The 25,959-nt window shown below is 41.5% G+C and overlaps 1 protein-coding gene across 9 annotated transcripts in view; it reads right to left on the bottom strand.

Annotated features, from left to right (window-relative positions):
• The window catches only part of LOC112253095 (protein bicaudal C homolog 1), a 73,994-nt gene that overhangs the window by 31,432 nt on the left and 16,603 nt on the right, over positions 1–25,959 (bottom strand). For all 9 annotated transcript variants that reach the window (XM_024425016.2, XM_024425013.2, XM_024425011.2 and 6 more), the window contains exons 2-3: positions 12,485–12,531; positions 2,221–2,290 (exon numbers count right to left, since the gene is read on the bottom strand). In XM_024425016.2, coding sequence (XP_024280784.1) covers positions 2,221–2,290; positions 12,485–12,531 — 117 coding nt within the window. The remainder of the gene's footprint in view (positions 1–2,220; positions 2,291–12,484; positions 12,532–25,959) is intronic.

Below are 25,959 nucleotides of genomic sequence, written 5' to 3'. Positions count from 1 at the left end.
AGCCCTACATACATTTCTAACTTTGATTACATGTTGCCTGTGATCACTGTCAGAACTGAAGAAGCAGGACACAAATATGTTTTCCTAAAAACTTTACGTGCGAGCACGGCCATAAGCCACTTCAACATAAGGAGAGGAAACTACTACATGTAGTTCACTACTAACCCAACACTGATGTTGGGTGACGTTTAACTGCCCAACTTCATAATGAGTAGGCCAAATGAAATATTTTCCTTGATCACGAGGCTCGATCTGACCTTCTACAGTAGGCGCTGTTGATATGCTCTACCGTTCTTTTATATTGACAAACTTGTGACGTCTTTCATTAAAAAAAATTGATATGTCTAAGTCACCACTCTGTGGCTATGTGTCGAGAGTAGTGATAAAGACCAAAATGGTGTTCAAAAAAGCCTACCCATGAATGAAGTCTTCCATTGTCATGCAATGATGTATTTAATTAACTGATAGGTTACTATATTGCATATTCTGAACAAAAAGTGTATCGGTCAAATGGGAAACAACCAAGTATAAAATAATGTGAAAACCAAACAAACAGTTAAACAATAAAATGCTGTCAATTCAAAACATATCCTAAGGTGGATAGTCAGAGCATTTCCCACTGGTCATACATATACATGTGTAAGGACATTAGCCATTTATTCTCATGGTGACATGTTCTGGTAAAGTGTAATATGAGCCTGCCTGCATCTCAGAGATACTGTTCTGCTATGAATCACCTGACGGGATATTGATGACGGGCTGTTCTAGGGGCCGGACTCTGGTCTTATCACACTGGTGCAGATGGTAGTGGTGCTGGAGGTGTTAAGGCCTGACACTTTGATGGAGAGGCTGAGGGGACCTGCACGGAGGCCTTGCAAACAACTCTCACATTTGCTCATGACTCACAGGCATTAAGAGGGCAGAGTAAAATACTACAAGTGTCGCTTTTCAGAGACAATGGCGACACATCATGATTACAAAAAGTGAGACAAATAGTTTGAGTTTTAGCAACCCCAATTCGTAAATGATTGACTTTCATAGACAGCTGGTGATGTAAATGGTAGTTTAATGTTCCAAATATCCAAGACATAAGAGAGTGGAGAAGCAGAATGGAATGGGGATCCAACATTTTGTCTCTAGTAGATGTGTAGGCTGTCCAGTCATTCTGGGTAGATTACAGGGTTGATTATAGTACCAAGAAGTACTCTCTCCCCTCTGGTTGTGAAGCACATATGATCACAAATACATGTGTTTTTCTTCCAAAAGGCACAAAAATGCAGTGCATGCACTCATGAGATAACTGGAAGACATTAGTGGAAATTGTTCATGCCTCTTCTTGGTTTACGTAATACTAAAAGGCTGACACCCAACAAATCATAGGGCGGAAATTAAATGGACAAACTGGTCTCTCATTGGAAATTAGATTTGTGAATGAACTTGGGAGTATGGGTGGGGCACACTAAATCAACTGGGGGTAGAAGAGCTGTTAAAACGTTTCCAGGAAGTTACATCAAGTTTTGGAATTTTACATTTGGCATGAAGACACACTGGCATTCCCTTGAGGACAACAAAGAGGGCAGGTCAAAACCAACCCTCCCCCAGACAAGCTTTAAATAGCTGTAGTGTTTTATTGGCAACAGAGCAGTGGAACAACAGAGCAGTGGAACAACAGAGCAGTGGAACAACAGAGCAGTGGAACAACAGAGCAGTGGAACAACAGAGCAGTGGAACAACAGAGCAGTGGAACAACAGAGCAGTGGAACAACAGAGCAGTGGAACAACAGAGCAGTGGAACAACAGAGCAGTGGAACAACAGAGCAGTGGAACAACTCAGCCATTACATGCACATAACTTCTAACTCAAGGGCCCTCAAACAAACTTACAAATTGGTGTAAAGTCTGAAATGACTGACCAGAGAGAAGAGTAAGTGGTCAAAATATGAATATACTGCTGTGACCTTTTTCTTGATTAGAAAAATGACTTAGGGGGGTCTTTCAGAGGGAAAACAAGCAAGCATATGTTGTCCTTGCAAATAAACTGATTTATACTCTTCCTGTATAGACATAATCAGCATATATCTGTCACAAACAAACCTAAAGACTTACACCCGGAAATGAAAAAGCAACAGTGGAGTGAATTGTAGGGCAGTAAACAGGAGGGATGTTCATTTTTATATAATTACAGCTGATCTGTATCTCTAGAATCAAAACAAACATTTACCTTTTTTGGACTTGGCGCCGATCTTCAGTTTGGAAGGCCACGCTATCTGTGTTTTGGTTTCATCCATGACCTGAAATAGATATTGGTCATATTTAATAAAAGGAAAAAGAAAGTGTTATTACATATCTTAGTTCAAAAGTACAGAAATGGAGATCAGCAAACCAATAATTGCGCCATAATTCTTCTTGAGTGCCTATACTGTAGTCTGTTTAGATGACCAATTTTACATGACAGATGATAACTGCATGGTACACATTGCTATATATACACACACACACACACACACACACACACATCTTAACACAGGTGCCATTTTAAACAATCTCGTGTGGGCAGATTTTGCGTGTAGACTGAAGAATCTGCAGGGACTGAATGCGATGCATGAGATAACCCCCCAAATGTAATGATGCTAGTTTTCTTCACTGGTTATTTGGACGCATCAGGATTGGACGAAGGGGGTGCTTCAACTGCTTCAACGCTTGTGCTTTGTGCATGTGTGTGTGTGTGGGGGGCTAAGAGTTTCCTTTTGAGAGGGTGGAGACTTCATTTTGCCGGAGCTCACAATTTCTAACATGTACGAACACAAAAGTTAATCACGCAGCTGATCAAATTATGCAAGATTTTACTTCAGGGTTAAAAGAGATTATTTTAAACATAAGAGATCCAGCCTCACTTCAAATAAACAGTATTAAATGAGGACCACGTTCTAGTCAGCATTGGCCAGAAACATTCACAATTCTGCTGTTTTAATGGCTAATTGAATGTGGCTTGAAGCTTGTCTAAACTTGGGACAATGCCTCACTGCCTTACACCTCCTCTAACCTCTTGCCATGCTGACTTTGGAGAGCACCTACGAAGAGAGGTCTACCATCAACAATTTTCTAAAAAGGCCTTGCATTCTGAAGGAGAGAACGTGCGCAAAAGTCAAACTCAAAAAAGGAAACTGGAGGAATGAACCAGAACGGTGGAGAAATGGTACGATCAAGCCAAAACGTGCCTTTTGATATAAAAACTTACTGAAACAAATGTTTCCCGGTGGTACTCAGTGACGAAAAAAAGCTGACATCTACATATTTTCTGAAGTGGACTGGGTGTTGTTGGTTTAGGAAAACGTGAAACGTGTCAGCTGCATTCTGTGAGAGCCTGTTGACTAGCCTACCCATTGTAACCAGGAGCATTTGCACGAATGTGAAACAAAAAATAACCCCCAAAAAAGAAAGAGCAAAGTCCGAGAGGACAGAGTATGCTATTCTCAGGTACTACACTCCTCATCCACACGCTCATGAGGCCGCTCACCTTTGCCTAACTTCCTGAACATTGACTGGGGATCACACAGTTAAGCCCTGAGAAACACAAACCATCTGCATCGCCTTATGGAGACCTGCTGACTGGTGGTTCACATTAGAAATGAATATTTCTCAAAACCATTCATCTCCAAAACACAGAGATCTGTCCTTGTCCTCAATTTCCTTGTTTTTACAAAAGGTCCTGTCGTGATTGTTTGCTTTAACACGTACCGGGGGCTCGTGTTTTTGGATGGAGAAGGAATGAACTGAGACTGGCTTGGACACGTGAGCGCCTTATGACTGTTCCCTCATGCAGTATGAAGCTGATCCATGTTTTTCCTGGGCTTCAGTGGTTATGCAAGGACCTCACATGGAAACCCATGCAGAGAGGGACAACATGCTTACTGTAAATGTCCCTGTCTATGGTCAGGACTGTACAGTACTTACCCATTAGAGTAACTGCCACATTGCTGGATCTATGGTCCCTATTTATGTATTGAACTGCATTTCTAAGAAGAATACTAAAGAACAGCCTTCATTCTACAATTTCCTATGTTCATGCAGCACAGTATTCATAGGGGAAATGTCCAAATTCCTCCATATGTTTGGGAAGTGGGCCTGCATGGTATCCTCTAAACACCTCCAAACTGACTGACAGATTTTCCAGCACCAGTCTCAAACACCAGTAGGGCAGTGCTAGTTGAACGTGTGCATTTTCACTCCGGTATTCCACACTGTTAAAGACCACTGATGGTTGAGCGGACGGCCCTTCAAGCCTCACTGAGTTTCTCAAACATACTATAATCACACAAATATGGAAAGTGAAGTGGAGCACAAAGAATGGCTACATAATAATGGGGTAATTGCATGCCTCACAATCTTACTTTGAGCTTGCAATAAGATTGACAAAAAATATTGGTCCTAGTTATTGCAGGGCCCCATGTAAACACGCATAACAATATTGCATTTCAACCATTTCAAATGATCTAGTCAATTCAATTGCAAAGGTAAGATGTATTGTACCTGTGAAAAAGTAGCCTATACAAAATACAACTCAATATCTGGTAGGAGTTGGGCTTAGTTATTCATTTCCAGTGTTAACAAATCACAGATAGTTCTTCTATGTGGATGCATCAGTCCATGTAGCATCACTGATTGTGAAGCCTATTCATAATACAAACACTACAAACTTATGTTTTGGAAGAAAAAAAAAACTACTATTTTTATGAAAAGTCTCAATTTAACCTGGTTGTTATGTCTGTGCCTTCTTCATTGAAACCAATAAAACAAATCCACTACAGTATTGGCAGCCAAAAAAAAGGCTTCCACCATATATATCACATTCCTACAGTATAACAAATGTGTCTTGTTGAGTTGCATTTTTCCCTTTCTCACTAAAGACCTTGGCTCATGTTACTGGTCTTGGGTATTATCTTCATCTAATAGCAGGAAAAGCCCCTGCCAAGCTGGAGTTCTCATGAAAGCTCTTGGCTGTGGCACTTCTAACCATTTTACAGGATAATACCAATAAAATAGAGATCCAGGAAGGTAGTCTTTTGGGTGAAGGGAAAATAAACATAATTTTGGATGTATTTCCTTCCTAACGAACAGAATAGAGCAGTTTGTTTTCTGAATTGGACAGATACTAATTTACCAGATTCTAACATGATAGGACTTTGTGGAAACAACGTTTTGCTTCCAACTATGAGGACGACATGGTATACAGTTGACCTCTAATAATCGTGGACTCCGTTGTACCATTTTACACTGGAAAATCTGGCCCCAGGGATATCCAAATCCAAGATTTGCATCAGAGATTTATCTCAGTTTCTCTCCCACATTGTCTTCATCATGATACACAAGTTAGCATCTTATCGTACATTTTATATGAACCCCCCATATACTTTTCTTCCATAAACACGTGCTCCCACTCAACTGTATAACTAAAACACATCTCTAGAACATTTTGTTCTTCAGGAATTTCAGCTCTGATCCCCTCCCCCATTTGGACCTTTCCCTCCCCAATTGTATCAGTCTCATGAGCCAATAAATGAGGTTTCTGCTTTTTGTCACCGAGGTATTCATCTTAATTCCACAAAATGATTGTCCCGGTGAAGAAACCCAACTCGTCTTTTTACTCCATGTGGCACTTTTAAGTTCTTCAGCTACACCAGTACATATGTAATGCATTTCTACCAAAAATATTGATATTGGCAAAACTACACACAATCCAGGAATGGCCAGGGAATGGGCTATGATCAGATACTGTATGATATAACATGATAAAATGGATACAGGAATTGTATAATGTCACATAGCAACATGCAAGGCAACACAATAGTTATGAGATGACCACTGTCCGTTGTTGCGTCTAATCAGGAAATGTATGCCTCAGAGTAAAGGCCTGGCATGTTTGGAAAGCCAGCTAATACAAAGCAGTGCAGAACCCTATGAAAGTGATGTCAAATGATTGAAATTGTGATGAACCAGACACCCTTGTGTTTATAGAGGTATATGCAATTATATAGTTTCCAAAGTCCAAACTTTACGGCCCATCCAATTTATTTCTCTCTATAGGGTCTTGTTCAGGAACTTTCTTCCTCTTCATAGTTGCTGTTCTTGGCAAGGCCATACAGATGGGAGTGATTTCAGACAGACCACACACCATTTTAAGGGTGGATGGCGTTTATTTTTATGAAGGCGCCAGCAAATACCTTTCAAATGGGTCAGATATTTGCACAAATTAGGTTAACTATACATTTAATGTTCCACTCTTTAGTCTTTCTACTACCACACCCTTTTCAAATAATGCATACGTCTAGCGTTATGATCAGTTTCATAACAAGTTATGATGATTGGATCTTGCAGGAGGTGCAGTTACATACTGTAACCCAAATCGAACAGGATGTCATTATGGCAATGACATAAAAACAGCCACATGTGCTCGGTGCACGGGAGTTTATACAAGTGTGTGTGTGTGGCACGATGGCAATCAACATGGATGGAGTGGACTTTCTTCCTGTATCGAATTGGTGCAGCTGTTGATTCAGATGTGTGTGTGTGTGTGTGTGTGTGTGTGTGTATGTGTGTGTTAGAGAGAGACAGAGGGTTTAGGAAGGTAAAGCGATGTGGGCGGGAATTGAGAGATAGTTCTCCTGTTTCAACAGAAGCTGAGAGCAGAGGATCTTAGTTAGTGATCCATCCATGGTTTTCATCCAATGAGACTGATTGGATGAATTGAACGTGTGCCAACAATCCATGTGCTAACTCTCACAAGCTCCATTATTTTTGGGGAGAAGACATTTACCTTAAGGCACTCAACTAATATGTGCATAGTTTAAAAAATAATCAAAAATTAAGAGCTACTGCACAATATCTTCCACTGTTTCAAACCTGAGATTATACAAATACTCTCGTTAGAGTCATTGAGTTTCAGAGTGTTTGTACTTTAAGTATTTTTCAACGTAAGTAATTTAACTTTTACTTGGGTTTTGAATGGAGCATTGTATTTCGCTACCTTTTTAAAATCATCCGTTACGGAGTACAATTTTGGAGGCTATCCATAATAGATTATTATGAGTGCATGGAAAGATTGCTAGTCCTTTGGAGCCAGAAAAAAACCTCATTGTTTAATCATTGCCCAATCAAATCCAAATTTCACACATTGTGCCATTACAGGGTCAATCAAATCAAGCTGTGCATGCAAACTGAACGACGATGGGTCGAAAGATTTTCAAAAAGTCAGAAAGAACTTAGTTTAGTTTGAGACATATCGTGAAAGGGAGGAAACGTTTTAATTTAATCAGAAGCCACTGACAGATTTCTGGATTGGGCTGCGCTCAGAGTATCCTGCCTTGGCAAATCGCACTGTTAAGACACTGATGCCCTTTGCAACCACGTAACTGTGTAACCGGTGTGAAATGGCTAGCTAGTTAGCGGGGTGCGCGTTAATAGCGCTTCAATCGGTGACGTCACTTGCTCTGAGACCTTGAAGTAGTTGTTCCCCTTGCTCTGCAAGGGCCGCAGCTCTTGTGAAGCGATGGGTAACGGTGCTTCTTGGGTGACTGTTGTCGATGTGTGCAGAGGGTCCCTGGTTCAAGCCCAGGCAAGGGCGAGGAGTGGGACGGAAGCAAAACTGTTACATATGTGAGAGAGGATTCTCGGCCCTCATTAGCATGAAAACTAAATACAGGCACAGACAGTGTGTGGAAAACTTAAGACTGACACTCTCTCCAATACAACCCAACATTGCAGAGTGATGTGCATCCTTTCAAGCACACCCTTCTCATTAACCTATGGTGAGTTACTCACAATTTTCGATTAACAAATAAGGTTTTATATGTAAGATGGTTATATAAAGAGCATTGATTATTATTATATTATTATTTGTGCCCTGGTCCTATAAGAACTCTTCGTCACTTCCCACGAGCGAGGTTGTGACACTAATCACACAAATTTTTAGGTTTAATAAATGTATCGTATAGTGTGTGTGTGTGGCAGGCTTACAATGGCAAAAAAATACATTTGAGAGTGCGCTGACCCTGTGCTAGAGGGGGAACGCAGCTGGAGGTTGAATGTTTGAAGGGGTACGGGACTATAAAAAGTTTTGGAACCACTGCTCTAAAGAAACAGACAGGGAGTGCGTCTCGACCCATCAACCTTCAGTCCCGAAGCCCAGCGAGCCAGCGACGGTTCCACAAAAGCATGCTCAAGTGTGCGCTCATAAACCAGGGTCGCTACACTACTACCTTCATGCTAGACCTCACAGGACACAGTCTTGCAGGAGCGCGCTCACCGGTCAAGCACACGCTCTGTCGTGGATGTGAGGTCCGATCACTTCCGACACCAATATATAGTACTGAAACAGGCATGGAGTGCAGCTCGAACCCTCAACCTTCTGGCACCAAACCCAGCGCGCCAACTACTCTGCCACAAAAGCGCTTATAAAATCAGGGTCGCTGCAATACGTTACTGTTAGCCTAGTTGTCTAGCATGCTAACATTAGCAAACTATCCTTGCAGTTAAGGTAACTACATGGCTAACCACCACCTGATGATGATAGCCGTTATGGCTAGCACGTCGATATGACTTTGTGTGGTGGTGGCTAGCTAGCCATGTAAGTTATCTGGGCTAATTAACAACATTAGTCTAACATCCATAAGTGACGTAGCGAGCTAGCTAGTTAACGTTGGCTTGCTTGGTCATGACATTCAGTATTTAGAGAATCCTAGGATTTTTATTTTATGCAGAGTGTCTGTGTAAATTAGAATACCGTTCATCTAAAAGCCAGAGACTCAGTAAGTCTAACTGTGCATAATATCCCTGTGTGAGTGTACACAGTAGGTACAGCTAGACATGGACTCATCTCAACATTAGACAACTTTTTAGGTCTGAGAACAACTGACAAAGGTCACTCTAGTCACAGGAACTGGGAATAATAACAATGGAAAGTCTGGTCTATTATAATGTCAGTGATATGATTAACTAAGTTGCCACATGAAGCAGAATTTGTTGAAATATTCTGTGTATTTGACACTACACAGATTTGGTCTATCTGAAGCATCATCTTGACACAATGACAGAGGTTGAGACAGAGCAACAGAGGCAGCATTCATCTGATGAAGAAGCTGCCGAGAAGGTCACAAGGTACAGGGGAGCTGGATGGGTACCTTGCATGTGTGTCAGACAAGATGAACATGCTTCATTGCTTTCCATACATAAAGAAGCTGTCCCTCAAACTGAACACAGGCCTGCCTGCCTCTGACGCTTGTGAGTGTCTTTTTAGCTGTGTTGGACTGCTCTTTATTGCAAAGCGAGCCCGGATAAACTTGATTCACAAAATCAGGCCCTGATAAAACTGAACAGCAAGAACAGAGAAACGTGACAGCGTTAGACCATGTGCCCGTGTTTTTGCTCAAGGAACACTACATCACCTAAATGTACTCTGTATGTAGCCTATATATAGTTAATCAATCAATCTAATACAATATCTATAGCCCCCAACATCGATAGCCCCTTCTCTACTCCAGGAGGGTTCTCTCAAACATTTCTATTTCCATGATGTTCTGTGATTACCTTCAGAGCTAATTTGACATCAAAGGTATGTCCAGTGTCCCAGCACTCCCCATTTGGCCTTTGTATGGGTGAGTGAGTGAATGGGGAAGTGAATGAGTGAAGAGCGTAAATGGGTGATTTTTTTGTATATGTACTTTATGCTTATAATTCATCAATACATGATTTATTTTCAAATATGAATAGTATTGACAAATCCAGTTATTTTCTACACAGATGTACCTTGCTGCAACTCAAACAATAAAATGAACTTAGTTCATACTGGTACGTTACTTTTCTCTTACTTTTTCAATGTATTGCATGGAAAATATCATGTGTAACAACGTTCAGGTAACCTTAGCGAAATTAGCTATAAAAAGGTCAATGTTTTTATTTTAAAAGTTACAAAATTACCTTTACTCTGAGTACTTTTTAAATTAGCTACTTTGTACTTTTACTTGAGTAGTTTTTTTTAATACTAGTAGTTTGCGTGAGTAAAATTTCATTAAAGTAACAAATCAGATTAAAAAAATTGTCACATATTTAGCAGATGTTATTGCGGGTGTAGCGAAATGCTTGTGTTCCTAGCTCTAACAGTAACAGTACTTCTAGTGGAGTAGGATATTTCAGTACTCTTTTCACTTGTTACAACATAAAAAGTGACTAGGTATCTACAGAGGAACGAACCAATTTAGATGGCTATCGGATTGCTGCAATGGACACCTCACAAAGACATCACTGATTGCTTCACTGCAATGTGATGACTCATTTTCACCTTTTCTCCAATTTCTTCCTCACTCTATCCCTCTAGTTTCTACAAAAATGATCTAAATAGTTTCCTTTCACACTAGCTTAGCAGCACAAAACTACAGGGCTGCGTTGTACTCCTAAACAAATGAAGTAGAATCCTCCTGGCCTCAGATCACAGTGAATCAGTGCTCGTATATCAAGCTGGCGTTGTTTACAGAACCACAGGCAAGGGATAAGGAGGGAGGGACTGGCTCAGCACTGAAAGACATTTGTCAAATGCCTCCACTAAAGTTCTGTGGTCCATAGTCTACCATTCCAACTCTTCACGGTCCAAAATTAGATGGCCTAATAGCCTGTTGAACTGTTCAATGGTCCATGGTCTTTGAGTTAAAATGTCACCCTTCTTTCAGATAGGGAAATCAGTGGTCAGTAAAGATCCCATGGCACTTATCGTAAGAGTAGGGGTGTTAACCCCCGGTGTCCTGGCTAAATATCTAATCTGGCCCCCTAATCATCCCCAGTTTCCAATTGGCTCATTTATCCCCCTCTACCATGTAACTATTCCCCTGGTCATTGCTGTAAATGAGAATGTGTTCTCAGTCAACTTACCTGGTAAAATAAATATATTTTTTAAATACAGTTCCACATTTTATTATAGCTAATCTTGGTTACCAGGAAGTAAAATTCTCAGTCTGCCAATTCCTGTTTTACACACATAATCTGTCAATGAGAGATTATATAATAGCCTACACATGAAGCATGTTGTCCATCAGTCAAATACACCAAAGATCCATATAACAATACATTACAAATGATTTAATACAGTGATCTGAGTGGGAAACAATGCTTGGACCCAGCATGAGGTAGAGGGGGGGGGGGGGGGTCTGAGAGCTGGCCTGGACTGAACGGAAGACGAACAGACAGTGAGTAAGAGGGTGATCTACCACAGACAAATCCCTGCAAGTGTTTAGTTTTTTTCTTTGCAAACTGCTTTCCTCAAAAAGACAATGTGTGTGTGTGTGTGAGTGTAGTGGGGGGTGAGAGAAAATCATTGTGTGTGACATATGAGGAACTTCATAAATTTGTGTGTGGTGCATGGGTGTGTTTGAGGAAGGAAAGGGTCAAGTTACACTTTACATTTTCATCAACTTCAAGGTAGTCCACACAAACCTCATACATTTTCTTTCAAATAAAGCGTTCCAGATCTCTACAATGTTTATTTTACTGACATTAATTGGGTCTCTGTGGTTGTCATGCTATCGGAAGAAAATTACAGACCCATTTGAACGGAAATTCTTCAATAAAAACATAACTGTCTGTGTTACTAGTCTTTTAACTTCTGACAGGCATCCATTGGAATGGAGAGTTGGCGTAGGGAGGATTGCATGTGAACTGTGAAGACAGGGCCGTGGCAATGGAAAAGCATGATTGGCAAGCCAAGGCACCACCTACATTTATGTCAGATAAGTTTAATTGAATGAGCTTCATATTTACAGAGACAAAACATGTCTAGAATTTATGGTAAAAAAAATTATGGGATGACGCATGGTTTGCATTCTTGGTTTTGAAATGGCTGTAGGGACAGTTAAATTGCTTCTTGCTTTGACATTTAAATAAACTTGCCTCAAAACCAGACAAAGAATGCCAACTTAGTATGTTAATGGACTTTAATTAACTATGTGGAGGAAGTTCAAACACTTCAGGAAACAGCACTTTAGACAGGAGCAGTGCATTCAAAACACTTTTCCATTTTCTTTCAGGCAATTACTTAGGTTCCTATGCAATAGCATAGAGCAGACTAGTACAAACTAAACAGAGTCTTAGAAAAATAGGAAAATATTTAATGCTAACAAAGTATGACAACAAAACAGATGAATGTGTATAGTGTATGAATGCGTATTGCATTAGTCTCTGTACATTCCCTAATTGTGGAGAGTGGTCCATTTTTGGTCTATCGAATGTGCAGCCTCAGCCTGTCAAACACATGCCTGACTAGTGCAATGTCCACAATAATATCAGGTACAATAGTTTCAACAAAAAGTAATACTAACTTATCTGAAAGTCTTTGTTCTGTTATCAGGACCCTATTAGGGGAACACCTGACACTTTCTCTAATTTCACCACCTGAGTGTTCTCCTCTGGACATCCAAACACAATAATACAGACTCGAGACTTACCTTCTGAAAGAAGTCCTCGCCACCATTGACTCTTCCCTCAGTTGCCGCTGTAGAGGAGAGGGAAAAGGAACAATTCATGAAACCACCAACTGTTAAATATACAGTAATGTATAACATTCACAGAGCCAAATCACGCTCAGGTTAACTAATGTCCTGAGAATGTGTGGATAACAGGACTAAATCCCCAAAAGTATCTCATTTTTGGATTTAGAAAGAAGTCAAATTCATTATTGATAAACCTTAAAATTAGATACAGCTTCCTTTGTATAAAAGGTCTCAGTGCTATACTACCATGATGGGAGATCAATCTTTTTGGGATATTCACACAATTTGACAGACAATGTCTGTGGTATCATAAGGGTGGCATTAGAAATGTTAGCTACAAGAGAAATTACTGACATATCTGGCAGAGCACACGCTTTTGTAGGGATATCCCTGAGTACAACAACTATTATTTTAAAGACTTGCAATGAAAAAAATACTCAAGACCTCTGTAAAATATGGCACGGAACAGTTTCCTAACCACAGTGAATACAATACTTTGTTTATGATACAGATACATCTACACATCTATTTGTCTGGCCTGTGGCTTTTCTGTTGATGTAAAATACATAGTTATTCTCCTGAGTGCATTCATATGTTCATCCGTCATTTAAGGCAGTTGATGCAAAGATGGTAATGATGCGTTTCTCTATTTTCTTGGTAGATTTACCACATTTTCAGAGAAACTGGGTCAGGAGCACCGCAGCACTGGTGTACAGTGATACATATTGGCCTTGGTGTAATGACAAGAATGATGTTATGGTTAAGGGTAATTCCACAGTAAGAGAGTGACACAGACTGATTTTTCACTTCAAAATCTTTGTCAAGCAAACCAATGATTGCAAAGTTAAACAAACCATACAATTCTATGCACAAGGACTATTTTTAACAATTCCCACTGAACATTTTACAAAACACATTTACTGGAAGAACAGTGCATATGAAAAATCTGGTAACAGAATTTTGGTAAAATCTCACTCTTTTTTTTACAAATAAAATTCTAAAAATAAAGTGGTGATCTTAACTGACCTAAGACAGGGAATTTTTACTAGGATTAAATGTCAGGAATTGTGAAAACTGAGTATTTGGCTAAGGTGTATGTAAACTTCCGACTTCAACAGTATGTATGTACAGTGGGGAGAACAAGTATTTGATACACTGCCGATTTTGCAGGTTTTCCTACTTACAAAGCATGTAGAGGTCTGTAATTTTATCATAGGTACACTTCAACTGTGAGAGACGGAATCTAAAACAAAAATCCAGAAAATCACATTGTATGATTTTTAAGTAATTCATTTGCATTTTATTGCATGACATAAGTATTTGATACATCAGAAAAGCATTACTTAATATTTGGTACAGAAACCTTTGTTTGCAATTACAGAGATCATATGTTTCCTGTAGTTCTTGACCAGGTTTGCACACACTGCAGCAGGGATTTTGGCTCACACCTCCATACAGACCTTCTCCAGATCCTTCAGGTTTTGGGGCTGTCGCTGGGCAATACGGACTTTCAGCTCCTTCCAAAGAAGTTCTATTGGGTTCAGGTCTGGAGACTGGCTAGGCCACTCCAGGACTTTGAGATGCTTCTTACGGAGCCACTCCTTAGTTCCCCTGGCTGTGTGTTTCGGGTCGTTGTCATGCTGGAAGACCCAGCCACGACCCATCTTCAATGCTCTTACTGAGGGAAGGAGGTTGTTGGCCAAGATTGCGATACATGGCCCCATCCATCCTCCCCTCAATACGGTACAGTCGTCCTGTCCCCTTTGCAGAAAAGCATCCCCAAAGAATGATGTTTCCACCTCCATGCTTCACGTTTGGGATGGTGTTGTTGGGGTTGTACTCATCCTTCTTCCTCCAAACACAGCGAGTGGAGTTGAGACAAAAATAGAGCTTTTTGGTCTAATCAGACCACATGACCTTCTCCCATTCCTCCTCTGGATCATCCAGATGGTCATTGGCAAACTTCAGACAGGCCTGGACATGCGCTGGCTTGAGCAGGGGGACCTTGCGTGCGCTGCAGGATTTTAATCCATGACGGCGTAGTGTGTTACTAATGGTTTTCTTTGCGACTGTGGTCCCAGTTCTCTTCAGGTCATTGACCAGGTCCTGCCGTGTAGTTCTGGGCTGATCCCTCACCTTCTTCATGATCATTGATGCCCCACGAGGTGAGATCTTGCATGGATCCCCATACAGAGGGTGATTGACAGTCATCATGAACTTCTTCCATTTTCTAATAATTGAGCCAACAGTTGTTGCCTTCTCACCAAGCTGCTTGCCTATTGTCCTGTAGCCCATCCCAGCCTTGTGCAGGTCTACAATCCTATCCCTGATGTCCTTACACAGCTCTCTGGTCTTGGCCATGGTGGAGAGGTTGGAGTCGGTTTGATTGAGTGTGTGGACAGGTGCAGTTAATACAGGTAATGAGTGGAGAACAGGAGGGATTCTTAAATAAAAACTAACAGTTCTGTGAGAGCTGGAATTCTTACTGGTTGATAGGTGATCAAATACTTATGTCATGCAATAAAATGCAAATGAATTACTTAAATATCATACAATGTGATTATCTGAATTTTTGTTTTAGATTGTTTTAGATTAGTCTCTCACAGTTGAAGTGTACCTATGATAAAAGTTACAGATCTCTACATGCTTTGTAAGTAGGAAAACCTGCAAAATCGTCAGTGTATCAAATACTTGTTCTCCCCACAGTGTGTGTGTGTGTGTATACACTGCTCAAAAGAATAAAGGGAACACTTAAACAACACAATGTAACTCCAAGTCAATCACACTTCTGTGAAATCAAACTGTCCACTTAGGAAGCAACACTGATTGACAATACATTTCACATGCTGTTGTGCAAATGGAATAGACAACAGGTGGAAATTATAGGCAATTAGCAAGACACCCTCAATAAAGGAGTGGTTCTGCAGGTGGTAAACGCAGACCATTTCTCAGTTCCTATGCTTCCTGGCTGATGTTTTGGTCACTTTTGAATGCTGGCGGTGCTTTCACTCTAGTGGTAGCATGAGACGGCGTCTACAACCCACACAAGTGGCTCAGGTAGTGCAGCTCATCCAGGATGGCACATCAATGCGAGCTGTGGCAAGAAGGTTTGCTGTGTCTGTCAGCGTAGTGTCCAGAGCATGGAGGCGCTACCAGGAGACAGGCCAGTACATCAGGAGACGTGGAGGAGGCCGTAGGAGGGCAACAACCCAGCAGCAGGACCGCTACCTCCACCTTTGTGCAAGGAGGAGCAGGAGGAGCACTGCCAGAGCCCTGCAAAATGACCTCCAGCAGGCCACAAATGTGCATGTGTCTGCTCAAACGGTCAGAAACAGACTCCATGAGGGTGGTATGAGGGCCCGATGTCCACAGGTGGGGGTTGTGCTTACACCCCAACACCGTGCAGGACGTTTGGCATTTGCCAGAGAACACCAAGATTGACAAATTCGCCACTGGCGCACTGTGCTCTTCACAGATGAAAGCAAGTTCACACTGAGCACGTGACAGACGTGACAGAGTCTGGAGACGCCGTGGAGAATGTTCTGCTGCCTGCAATATCCTCCAGCATGACCGGTTGGGCGGTGGGTCAGTCATGGTGTGGGGTGGCATTTCTTTGGGGGGCCGCACAGTCCTCCGTGTGCTCGCCAGAGGTAGCCTGACTGCCATTAGGTACTGAGATGAGCTCCTCAGACCCCTGAGACCATATGCTGGTGCGTTTAGGAGGAACCCAGGGCCAATGCAAGACCTCACGTGGCTGGAGTGTGTCAGCAGTTCCTACAAGAGGAAGGCATTGATGCTATGGACTGGCCCGCCTGTTCCCCAGACCTGAATCCAATTGAGCACATCTGGGACATCATGTCTCGCTCCATCCACCAACGCCACGCTGCACCACAGACTGTCCAGGAGTTGGCGGATGCTTTAGTCCAGGTCTGGGAGGAGATCCCTCAGGAGACCATCCGCCTGGAGCATGCCCAGGCGTTGTAGGGAGGTCATACAGGCACGTGGAGGCCACACATACTACTGAGCCTCATTTTGACTTCTTTTAAGGACATTACATCAAAGTTGGATCAGCCTGTAGTGCGGTTTTCCACTTTAATTTTGAGTGTCACTCCAAATCCAGACCTCCATGGGTTGATAAATTTGATTTCCATTGATCATTTTTGTGTGATTTTGTTGTCAGCACATTCAACTATGTAAAGAAAAAAGTATTTAATAAGAATATTTCATTCAATCAGATCTAGGATGTGTTATTTTAGTGTTCCCTTTATTTTTTTGAGCAGTGTATATATAATAAATAAATAAATAAAAATATATACTTTTTTTGTTTTGTTTATAATTTGACCCCCTTTTTCTCCCCAATTTTGTGATATCCAATTGGTAGTTACGATTTTGTCTCATCGCTGCAACTCCCAACAGGCTCAGGAAAGGCGAAGGTCAAGTCATGCGCCCTTCGAAACATAACCAGCCAAGCCGCGCTGCTTTTTAACACCTGTTTTGTGAAGAATCAACAACAAGTGGGACACAATCATGAAGTGGAACGACATTTATTGGATATTTCAAACTTTTTTAACAAATCAAAAACTGAAAAACTGGGCGTCCAAAATTATTCAGCCCCTTTACTTTCAGTGCAGCAAACTCTCTCCAAAAGTTCAGTGAGGATCTCTGAATGATCCAATGTTGACCTAAATGACTAATGATGATAAATACAATCCACCTGTGTGTAATCAAGTCTCCGTATAAATGCACCTGCACTGTGATAGTCTCAGAGGTCCGTTAAAAGCGCAGAGAGCATCATGAAGAACAAGGAACACACCAGGCAGGTCCGAGATACTGCTGTGAAGAAGTTTAAAGCCAGATTTGGATACAAAAAGATTTCCTAAGCTTTAAACATCCCAAGGAGCACTGTGCAAGCGATAATATTGAAATGGAAGGAGTATCAGACCACTGCAAATCTACCAAGACCTGGCCGTCCCTCTAAACTTTCAGCTCATACAAGGAGAAGACTGATCAGAGATGCAGCCAAGAGGCCCATGATCACTCTGGATGAACTGCAGAGATCTACAGCTGAGGTGGGAGACTCTGTCCATAGGACAACAATCAGTCGTATATTGCACAAATCTGGCCTTTATGGAAGAGTGGCAAGAAGAAAGCCATTTCTTAAAGATATCCATAAAAAGTGTTGTTTAAAGTTTGCCACAAGCCACCTGGGAGACACACCAAACATGTGGAAGAAGGTGCTCTGGTCAGATGAAACCAAAATTGAACTTTTTGGTAACAATGCAAAACGTTATGTTTGGCGTAAAAGCAACACAGCTCATCACCCTGAACACACCATCCCCACTGTGAAACACGGTGGTGGCAGCATCATGGTTTGGGCCTGCTTTTCTTCAGCAGGGACAGGGAAGATGGTTCAAATTGATGGGAAGATGGATGGAGCCAAATACAGGACAATTCTGGAAGAAAACCTGATGGAGTCTGCAAAAGACCTGAGACTGGGACGGAGATTTGTCTTCCAACAAGACAATGATCCAAAACATAAAGCAAAATCTACAATGGAATGGTTCAAAAATAAACATATCCAGGTGTTAGAATGGCCAAGTCAAAGTCCAGACCTGAATCCAATCGAGAATCTGTGGAAAGAACTGAAAACTGCTGTTCACAAATGCTCTCCATCCAACTTCACTGAGCTCGAGCTGTTTTGCAAGGAGGAATGGGAAAATATTTCAGTCTCTCGATGTGCAAAACTGATAGAGACATACCCCAAGCGACTTACAGCTGTAATCGCAGCAAAAGGTGGCACTCCAAAGTATTAACTTAAGGGGGCTGAATAATTTCACGCCCAATTTTTCAGTTTTTGATTTGTTAAAAAAGTTTGAAATATCCAATAAATGTCGTTCCACTTCATGATTGTGTCCCACTTGTTGTTGATTCTTCACAAAAAAATACAGTTTTATATCTTTATGTTTGAAGCCTGAAATGTGGCAAAAGGTCGCAAAGTTCAAGGGGGCCGAATACTTTCGCAAGGCACTGTATCTTTACTTTCACTCAAGCGTGACAATTGGGTACTTTTTCCACCACTGCTGCTCGGCTATGGAAACCCATTTCATGAAGCTCCTGACAAACAGTTTTTGTGCTGACGTTGCTCCCAGAGGCAGTTTGGAACTCGGTAGCGAGTGTTGCAACCGAGGACAGATGATTCTTACGCGCTTCAGCCCTCTGTGGTCCCGTTCTGTGAGATTGTGTGGCCAACCACTTTGCGGCTGAGCCGTTGTTGCTCCTTGACGTTCACTTCACAATAACAGCACTTACAGTTGACCAGCGGCTCTAGCAGGGCAGAAAATTGACGAACTGACTTGTTGGAAAGGTGGCATCCTATGATGGTGCCACATTGAAAGTCACTGAGCTCTTTGGTAAGACCATTCTACTGCCAATGTAAGCCTATGGAGATTGCATGGCTGTGTGCTCGATTTTATACACCTGTCAGCAACGGGTGTGGCTGAAATAGCCAAATCCACTAATTTGAAGAAGTGTCCACATACTGTTGTATAGTATATCTGCTTCAAATTAAGATTCAAATATGTCTGCAGAAAGAATGGGAACTCAACTAAGGTGTCATGTCAAAAATCTATTTTGGTTACTTAACTATAGTAGGTGATGTGGATTTACACCCAGTAACAGAATTGCGGTAACGGAATTTCATCATTGGTCCCTGATCTGTACTACACAGAAATGCATATTTATGGATATGAATCCATCATCGTGATGCATCCTGAATAGGTACACAAAAGGTAGAAATATGTAGTACATATTTGGGTATTATTATACACACTGGCTATTATTTTAATGAGTTCCACCACTAAACAAGACCAAATTTGGTTAGTCCCGGCCAAATTTGAACCAATCAGTCTACGTCCATGTTTCACAAGTTGAGATCAAAATACATCACAGTAGAGTACAGTACAGTACAGTACAGTCAAGTAGAGTAAAGCTCAGTACAAATGCAAAGTTTGGTAAGAGAATAACGGAACAAACAGCACAAACCATCATTCTGTTGCCATGTGTTTTTGTAACGTTTCAGTGGAAATCATTTGCGCATAGAGTTGTATGGTTTGTTTAACTTTGCAATCATTGGTTTTGGTTTGACATGCATTTTGAAGTGAAACATCTGAGTCTCAGTGTCACTCTGTTAACGTGGAATTGCCCTTAACCTAGCCCAATGTTCTGTTTAGTATTACCTCTGGAGAACAATGCATTATCTATAGAAAAATTACTGAAAAGGTCAACATTCAGAATGATTAACTGGCTAGAATTGGTCCATGGAAACACGCAGTATGTGTTCTTTGGAAAAAGACTGCAGGACAATGTCATATAATATGTCACCATGATTTGCCATTGAAATTAAAGTACTTTTGCTTTCTTGATATCAACACAAATGTAGTTAATGTTGTGGAAGGGTTGACAACATGACAGAATATCAATATGTAATGATCCCGAGATTGATCCAGGTAGGTTCCCTACAACCTAGCCACAGTTTCATTAGACTTAAACCTTAATATGCAAACATGTGCAAAGGCACTTCCTTCATTCTCCAGTCAGGATCACCATGAGTTGCATAATGTGTGGTAAAATGCAATACTTGACATGATTTGAAGGGAAAAATGGATTTTGCTTTCCTTTCTCAACATAACATGTCCTGGGTAAGCACAAATGTAAGCATTAGATAGGGAACAAATGATCCCAACTGGTGGTGTTTTTAATGTCCAGACTAGCTGGCCCTTGGCAATGGAGTAATGCCTACAGAAAGTAAGTTTCACACATCCTTGTACTTACTCCCCCGCAAACACGTCTGTAAATGTTTCACAAGAGAGCCTGCTTCACCCAGAAGAATGTGGACCATAAATTTCACATGAAATACTATTTCTACACTCACAGTCCCCGACTAGTCTGAAATTGGAAAACAAATTAGATTACTTACAGGTAACATAATTTAAAAAGAGAATACCAAAAGGTTAATGATGTTTGATGTTTCCACAGAAGTAGGAGCAGGTTGGGGGCAGGGGTCAGGAATCAGGACGCCCTGTGGGAGTTACTTGTCATTGTGGATGAGGAATGTGGTGAATCAAACTGTTGAGAGGCGGGAGTATTTCTATTGGAAGCCCAAGGGATGAGGTGGATGAAACAACCTAGTTGGGCCACACTAGGAGATTGGATGATACTGGGCTAGCATGTGTGACTTTGGGAAAGATTAAGCCTCTGGTAGTCGGTGGGTAACATACAGTACCGAATGATAACTTTCAGTTGGTTGATTTCTATACTGTCAAAACAATATACACTTCACCAAAATACTAACATCGTCTTAGCTCTGTAGGTTGTTATGGGACAATGGAGACATCAGTTAAGAAGAAATTCTTATTTACAATGACGGCATAGGAACAGTGGGTTAACTGGTCTAGGAACAGTGGGTTAACTGGTCTAGGAACAGTGGGTTAACTGCCTTGTTAAGGGGCAGAAAGACAGATTTTAGATTTTTCAGTTTGAGGATTCGATATAGCAACCTTTCGGTTACTGGCCCAACATTCTAACCACTAGGCTACCTGCCGCCCCAGTATGAGTGGAGACAGTGGTGTACAGATGTAGGATCTTAATCTTAATTTGACCACCCTGTCGCAGAATAACTTTTCTGCAATGCAGGAAATGTAAACATGTAGTATATTTGCGGTTTAAAAAGGCTTCTGAAGTTTATCATTTCAGACTTGATTTTTCCCAACAAAAATGTCCATTAATTATAATCCCCATTCCCTGTTGCTGCAGGATTATTTTCCTGCTTTAGCAAACATCTGTAGAAGAGGACATGAGGGCTATGCAAGGAGTGAAAAACATCCTGTCAGCAGATGCATGGCATGAAGACATGCCGTGGGAGAACCAGGGGAGTGACGGGTGGGCGCCCCGCGAACCTCTGGGGTTTGTTATGGGGGTGGAGAACATCAGTACTTCAGCTGAGTCTTACATGTCAGAGCTGCCTAAATCAGTTGCTTTAGATTGGCGTTAGCCGTCTTGACGACCTTGGATATGCTGATCTGTTATGGCATACTTGTGACAGCATAAAGTAATATTTTATCATTATATGCCAGCGCGTTACATAATAACAGAACATCTCATGAGTTTCATATTGACATTGGCACCACTATGTACTGCAGCAGGCAAGAAAGGAGGAGGAATCTATGGGTTTCAACATTGAGACCTCGGAGAACAAACGGGATGTTGCAAACAATATGTCTGGGGTGTTTGTGAAATATGGAACAAAATATGAGTAGTAATCTATGTTGCCATTTCCCAAAAACCATCAAATAGGATCTAATGAATCAAACCCACACACCCATTAGTTCAAAACTTAGATACTATATACACTCCACCTAATCTTAACCAAGGCATCCATCCTGTCACTATAAAACAGCTCCTGGAAGCAGTATGGAGGATGCAGCCTGGGCAGATGCATTTAGCCTGGTACGAGACAAGATGGTGCCGATAGAGATGGCAGCTTCGCTTCTCGTCCTTAGGAAACTGTGCAGTATTTAGTTTGATGTATTATTTCTTACATTGTTAGCCCAGAAAACCTTAAGTGTTATTAGATACAGCCGGGAAGAACTATCGGATATCAGAGAGACGTCAACTTAACAGCACAACCAGCACTACGACCAGGAATAATTTTCCAAAGCGGATCTGTTGTCTGCATCTCCCAGGGAATTTGAACTGATTCCAGAAGCCGACCCAGAACAACGTCGCCGGACGAGAGGGTGCCGGAGCGGTCTTCTAGTGAAGCTTCGGATGCGCGCACAACACCCATCGCTTCCAAATATATTACTCGCTAATGTCCAGTCCCTAGTTAACAAAGTCTACGAAATCAGGGCAAGGGTTGCTTTCCAAAGAGATATCTGGGATTATATAACATACTCCGTTTCACGGAAACATGGCTAGCTTGGGACATGCTGTCGGGAGTCAGTACAGCCAATGGGATTTTTAGTGCATCGCAACAATAGGAATAAACATCTCTCCGGTAAGAAGAAGGGCGGGGATTTATGTTTCATGATTAACGACTCATGGTGTAATTGTAACAACATATAGGAACTCAAGTCCCTTTGTTCACCTGACCTAGAATTCCCCACAATCAAATGCCGACCGTATTATCTCCCAAGAGAACTCTCCTTGGTTATTGTCACAGCCGTGTATATCCCCCTGCAATCGGATACCAAGACGGCCATCAAGGAACTTCACTGGACTTCATGCAAACTGAAAACCATATATCCGGAGGATGCATTTATTGTAGCTTTAACAAAGCTAATTTAAGAACAAGGCTACCTAAATTCTATCAGCATATTGATTGCAGTACACGAGGAAGTAACAAGCTCGACCATTGCTACTCTAACTTCCGTGATGCATACAAGGTCCTCCCCCACCCCCCTTTTGGCAAATCTGACCATGACTCCATCTTGTTGCTCCCCTCCTATAGGCAGAAACTAAAACAGGAAGTGCCAGTGCTTAGGTCTATCCAATCGGATTCCACACTTCAAGATTGCTTCGATCACACGGACTGGGATATGTTCCGGATAGCCTCAGAGAACAACATTGACGTATATGCTGACTCGGTGAGCGAGTTCATAAAGAAGTGTATAAGAGATGTTGTACCCACTGTGAATATTAAAACCTTCCCTGACCAGAAACCGTGGATTGATGGCAGCATACGCGATGGCAGCAGATCACGTACCACCGCATTTAATCATGGCAAGGCAACTGGGAATATGGCCGAATACAAACAGTGTAGTTATTCCCTCCATAAGGAAATCAAACAAGCAAAGTATCAGTATAGAGACAAAGTGGAGTCACAATTCAACAGCTCACACACAAGACATACAGTATGACAGGGTCTACAGACAATCACGGATTACAAAAAGAAAACCAGCCCCGTCGCAGACATCAACGTTTTGCTTCCAGACAAACTAAACGTCTTCGCGCGCTTTGAGGACAATACAGTGCCACCGACATGGCCCGCTAGCAAAGACTGTGGGCTCTCCTTCTCCGTGGCCGAAGTGAGTGAAATATTTAAACGTGTTAACCCTCGCAAAGCTGCCGGCCCAGATGGCATCCCTAGCCACATCCTCAGAACATGCGTAGACCAGCTGTCTGGTGTATTACGGACATATTCAATCAATCCCTATCCCAGTCTGCAGACCCCACGTGCTTCAAGATGGCCACCATTGTTCCTGTTCCCAAGAAAACTAAGGTACTGAAAGTAACTGAAATAAATGACTATCGCCCCATAGCACTCACTTCCGTCATCATGAAGTGCTTTGAGTGACTAGTCAAGGATCATATCATCTCCACCCTACACCCACTTCAATTTGCTTACCGCCCCAATAGGTCCACAGACGATGCAATCGCCATCACACTGCCCTATCCCATCTGGACAAGAGGAATACCTATGTAAGAATTCTGTTCATTGACTATAGCTCAGCATTCAACACCATAGTACCCTCCAAACTCATCATTAAGCTTGAGTCCCTGGGTCTTGACTATAGGTCGACCAATTAATCGGAATGGCCGATTAATTAGGGCAGATTTCAAGTTTTCATAATCGGAAATCGGCATTTTTGGGTGCCGATTTTGCCGATTTAAAAAAAATTATAATTTGTTGTATTTATTACCTTTATTTAACTAGGCAAGTCAGTTAAGAACACATTCTTACCTTCAATGATGGCCTAGGAACGGTGGGTTAACTGCCTTGTTCAGGGGCAGAACGACAGATTTTCACCATGTCAGCTCGGTGATCCAATCTTGCGACCATACAGTTAACTAGTCCAACGCTCTAACCACCTGCCTCTCATTGCACTCCACGAGGAGCCTGCCTGTTACGTGAATGCAGTAGAAGCCAAGGTAAGTTGCTAGCTAGCATTAAACTTATAAAAAACAATCAATCAATCATAATCACTAGTTATAACTACACATGGTTGATGATATTACTCATTTATCTAGCTTGTCCTGTGTTGCATATCAATGCAATGCTGGGGGATGATTTAACAAAAGTGCATTTGCGAAAAAAGCACAATCGTTGGACGACTGTACCTAACCATAAACACCAATGCCTTTCTTAAAATCAATACACAGAAGTATATATTTTTAAATCTGCATATTTAGCTAAAAGAAATCCAGGTTAGCAGGCAATATTAACCAGGTGAAATTGTGTAATTTCTCCTGCGTTCATTGCAGAGTCAGGGTATATGCAACAGTTTGGGCAGCCTGGCTCATTGCGAACTAATTTGCCAGAATTTTACGTATGACATATGACATAACATTGAAGGTTGTGCAATGTAACAAGAATATTTAGACTTAGGGATGCCACCCGTTAGATAAAATACCGAACGCTTCCGTATTTCACTGAAATAATAAACATTTTGTTTTCGAAATGATAGTTTCCGGATTCGACCATATTAATGACCAAAGGCTCGTATTTCTGTGTGTTATTATGTTATAACTAAGTCTATGATTTGATAGAGCAGTCTGACTGAGCGATGGTAGGCAGCAGCAGGCTCGTAAACATTCATTCAAACAGCACTTTTGTGCGTTTTGCCAGCAGCTCTTCGCAAGCACAGAGCTGTTTATGACTTCAAGCCTATCAGCCTAATGGCTGGTGTAACCGATGTGAAATGGCTAGCTAGTTAGTTGGGTGTGTGCTAATAGCGTTTCAAACGTCACTCGCTCTGAGACTTGGAGTAGTTATTCCCCTTGCTCTGCAAGGGCCGCGGCTTTTGTGGCGCGATGGGTAACGCTGCTTCGAGTGTGGCTGTTGTCGATGTGTTCCTGGTTCGAGCCCAGATAGGGGAGAGGAGAGGGATGGAAGCTATACTGTTACACTTCTTATAGTGCCTATAAGAACATCCAATAGTCAAAGGTATATGAAATACAAATGGTATAGAGAGAAATAGTCCTATAAATACTATATTAACTACAACCTAAAACCTCTTACCTTGGAATATTGAAGTCTCATGTTAAAAGGAACCACCAACTTTCATATGTTCTCATGTTCTGAGCAAGGAACTCAAACGTTAGCTTTTTTACATGGCACATATTGCACTTTTACTTCTCCAACACTTTGTTTTTGCATTATTTAAACCAAATTGAACATGTTTCATTATTTATTTGAGGCTAAATGGATTTTTATTGACGCATTATATTAAGTTAAAATAAGAGGTCATTCAGCATTGTTGTAATTGTCATTATTACAAATAAATGTCAATTTAAAAAATTACAAATAATTAAAAGCCGATTAATCGGTATCGGCATTGAAAAATCATAATCGGTCGACCTCTAGTCTTGACCCTGCCCTGTGCAACTGGGTCCTGGTCTTCCTGACGGGCCACCCCCAGGTGGTGAAGGTA

Source organism: Oncorhynchus tshawytscha, linkage group LG06, assembly GCF_018296145.1.
Source record: "Oncorhynchus tshawytscha isolate Ot180627B linkage group LG06, Otsh_v2.0, whole genome shotgun sequence".
NCBI lineage: Eukaryota > Metazoa > Chordata > Actinopteri > Salmoniformes > Salmonidae > Oncorhynchus > Oncorhynchus tshawytscha.
The sequence above is the reverse complement of the archived record's forward strand: the minus strand, read 5'-3'. Positions and strand labels throughout refer to the sequence as shown.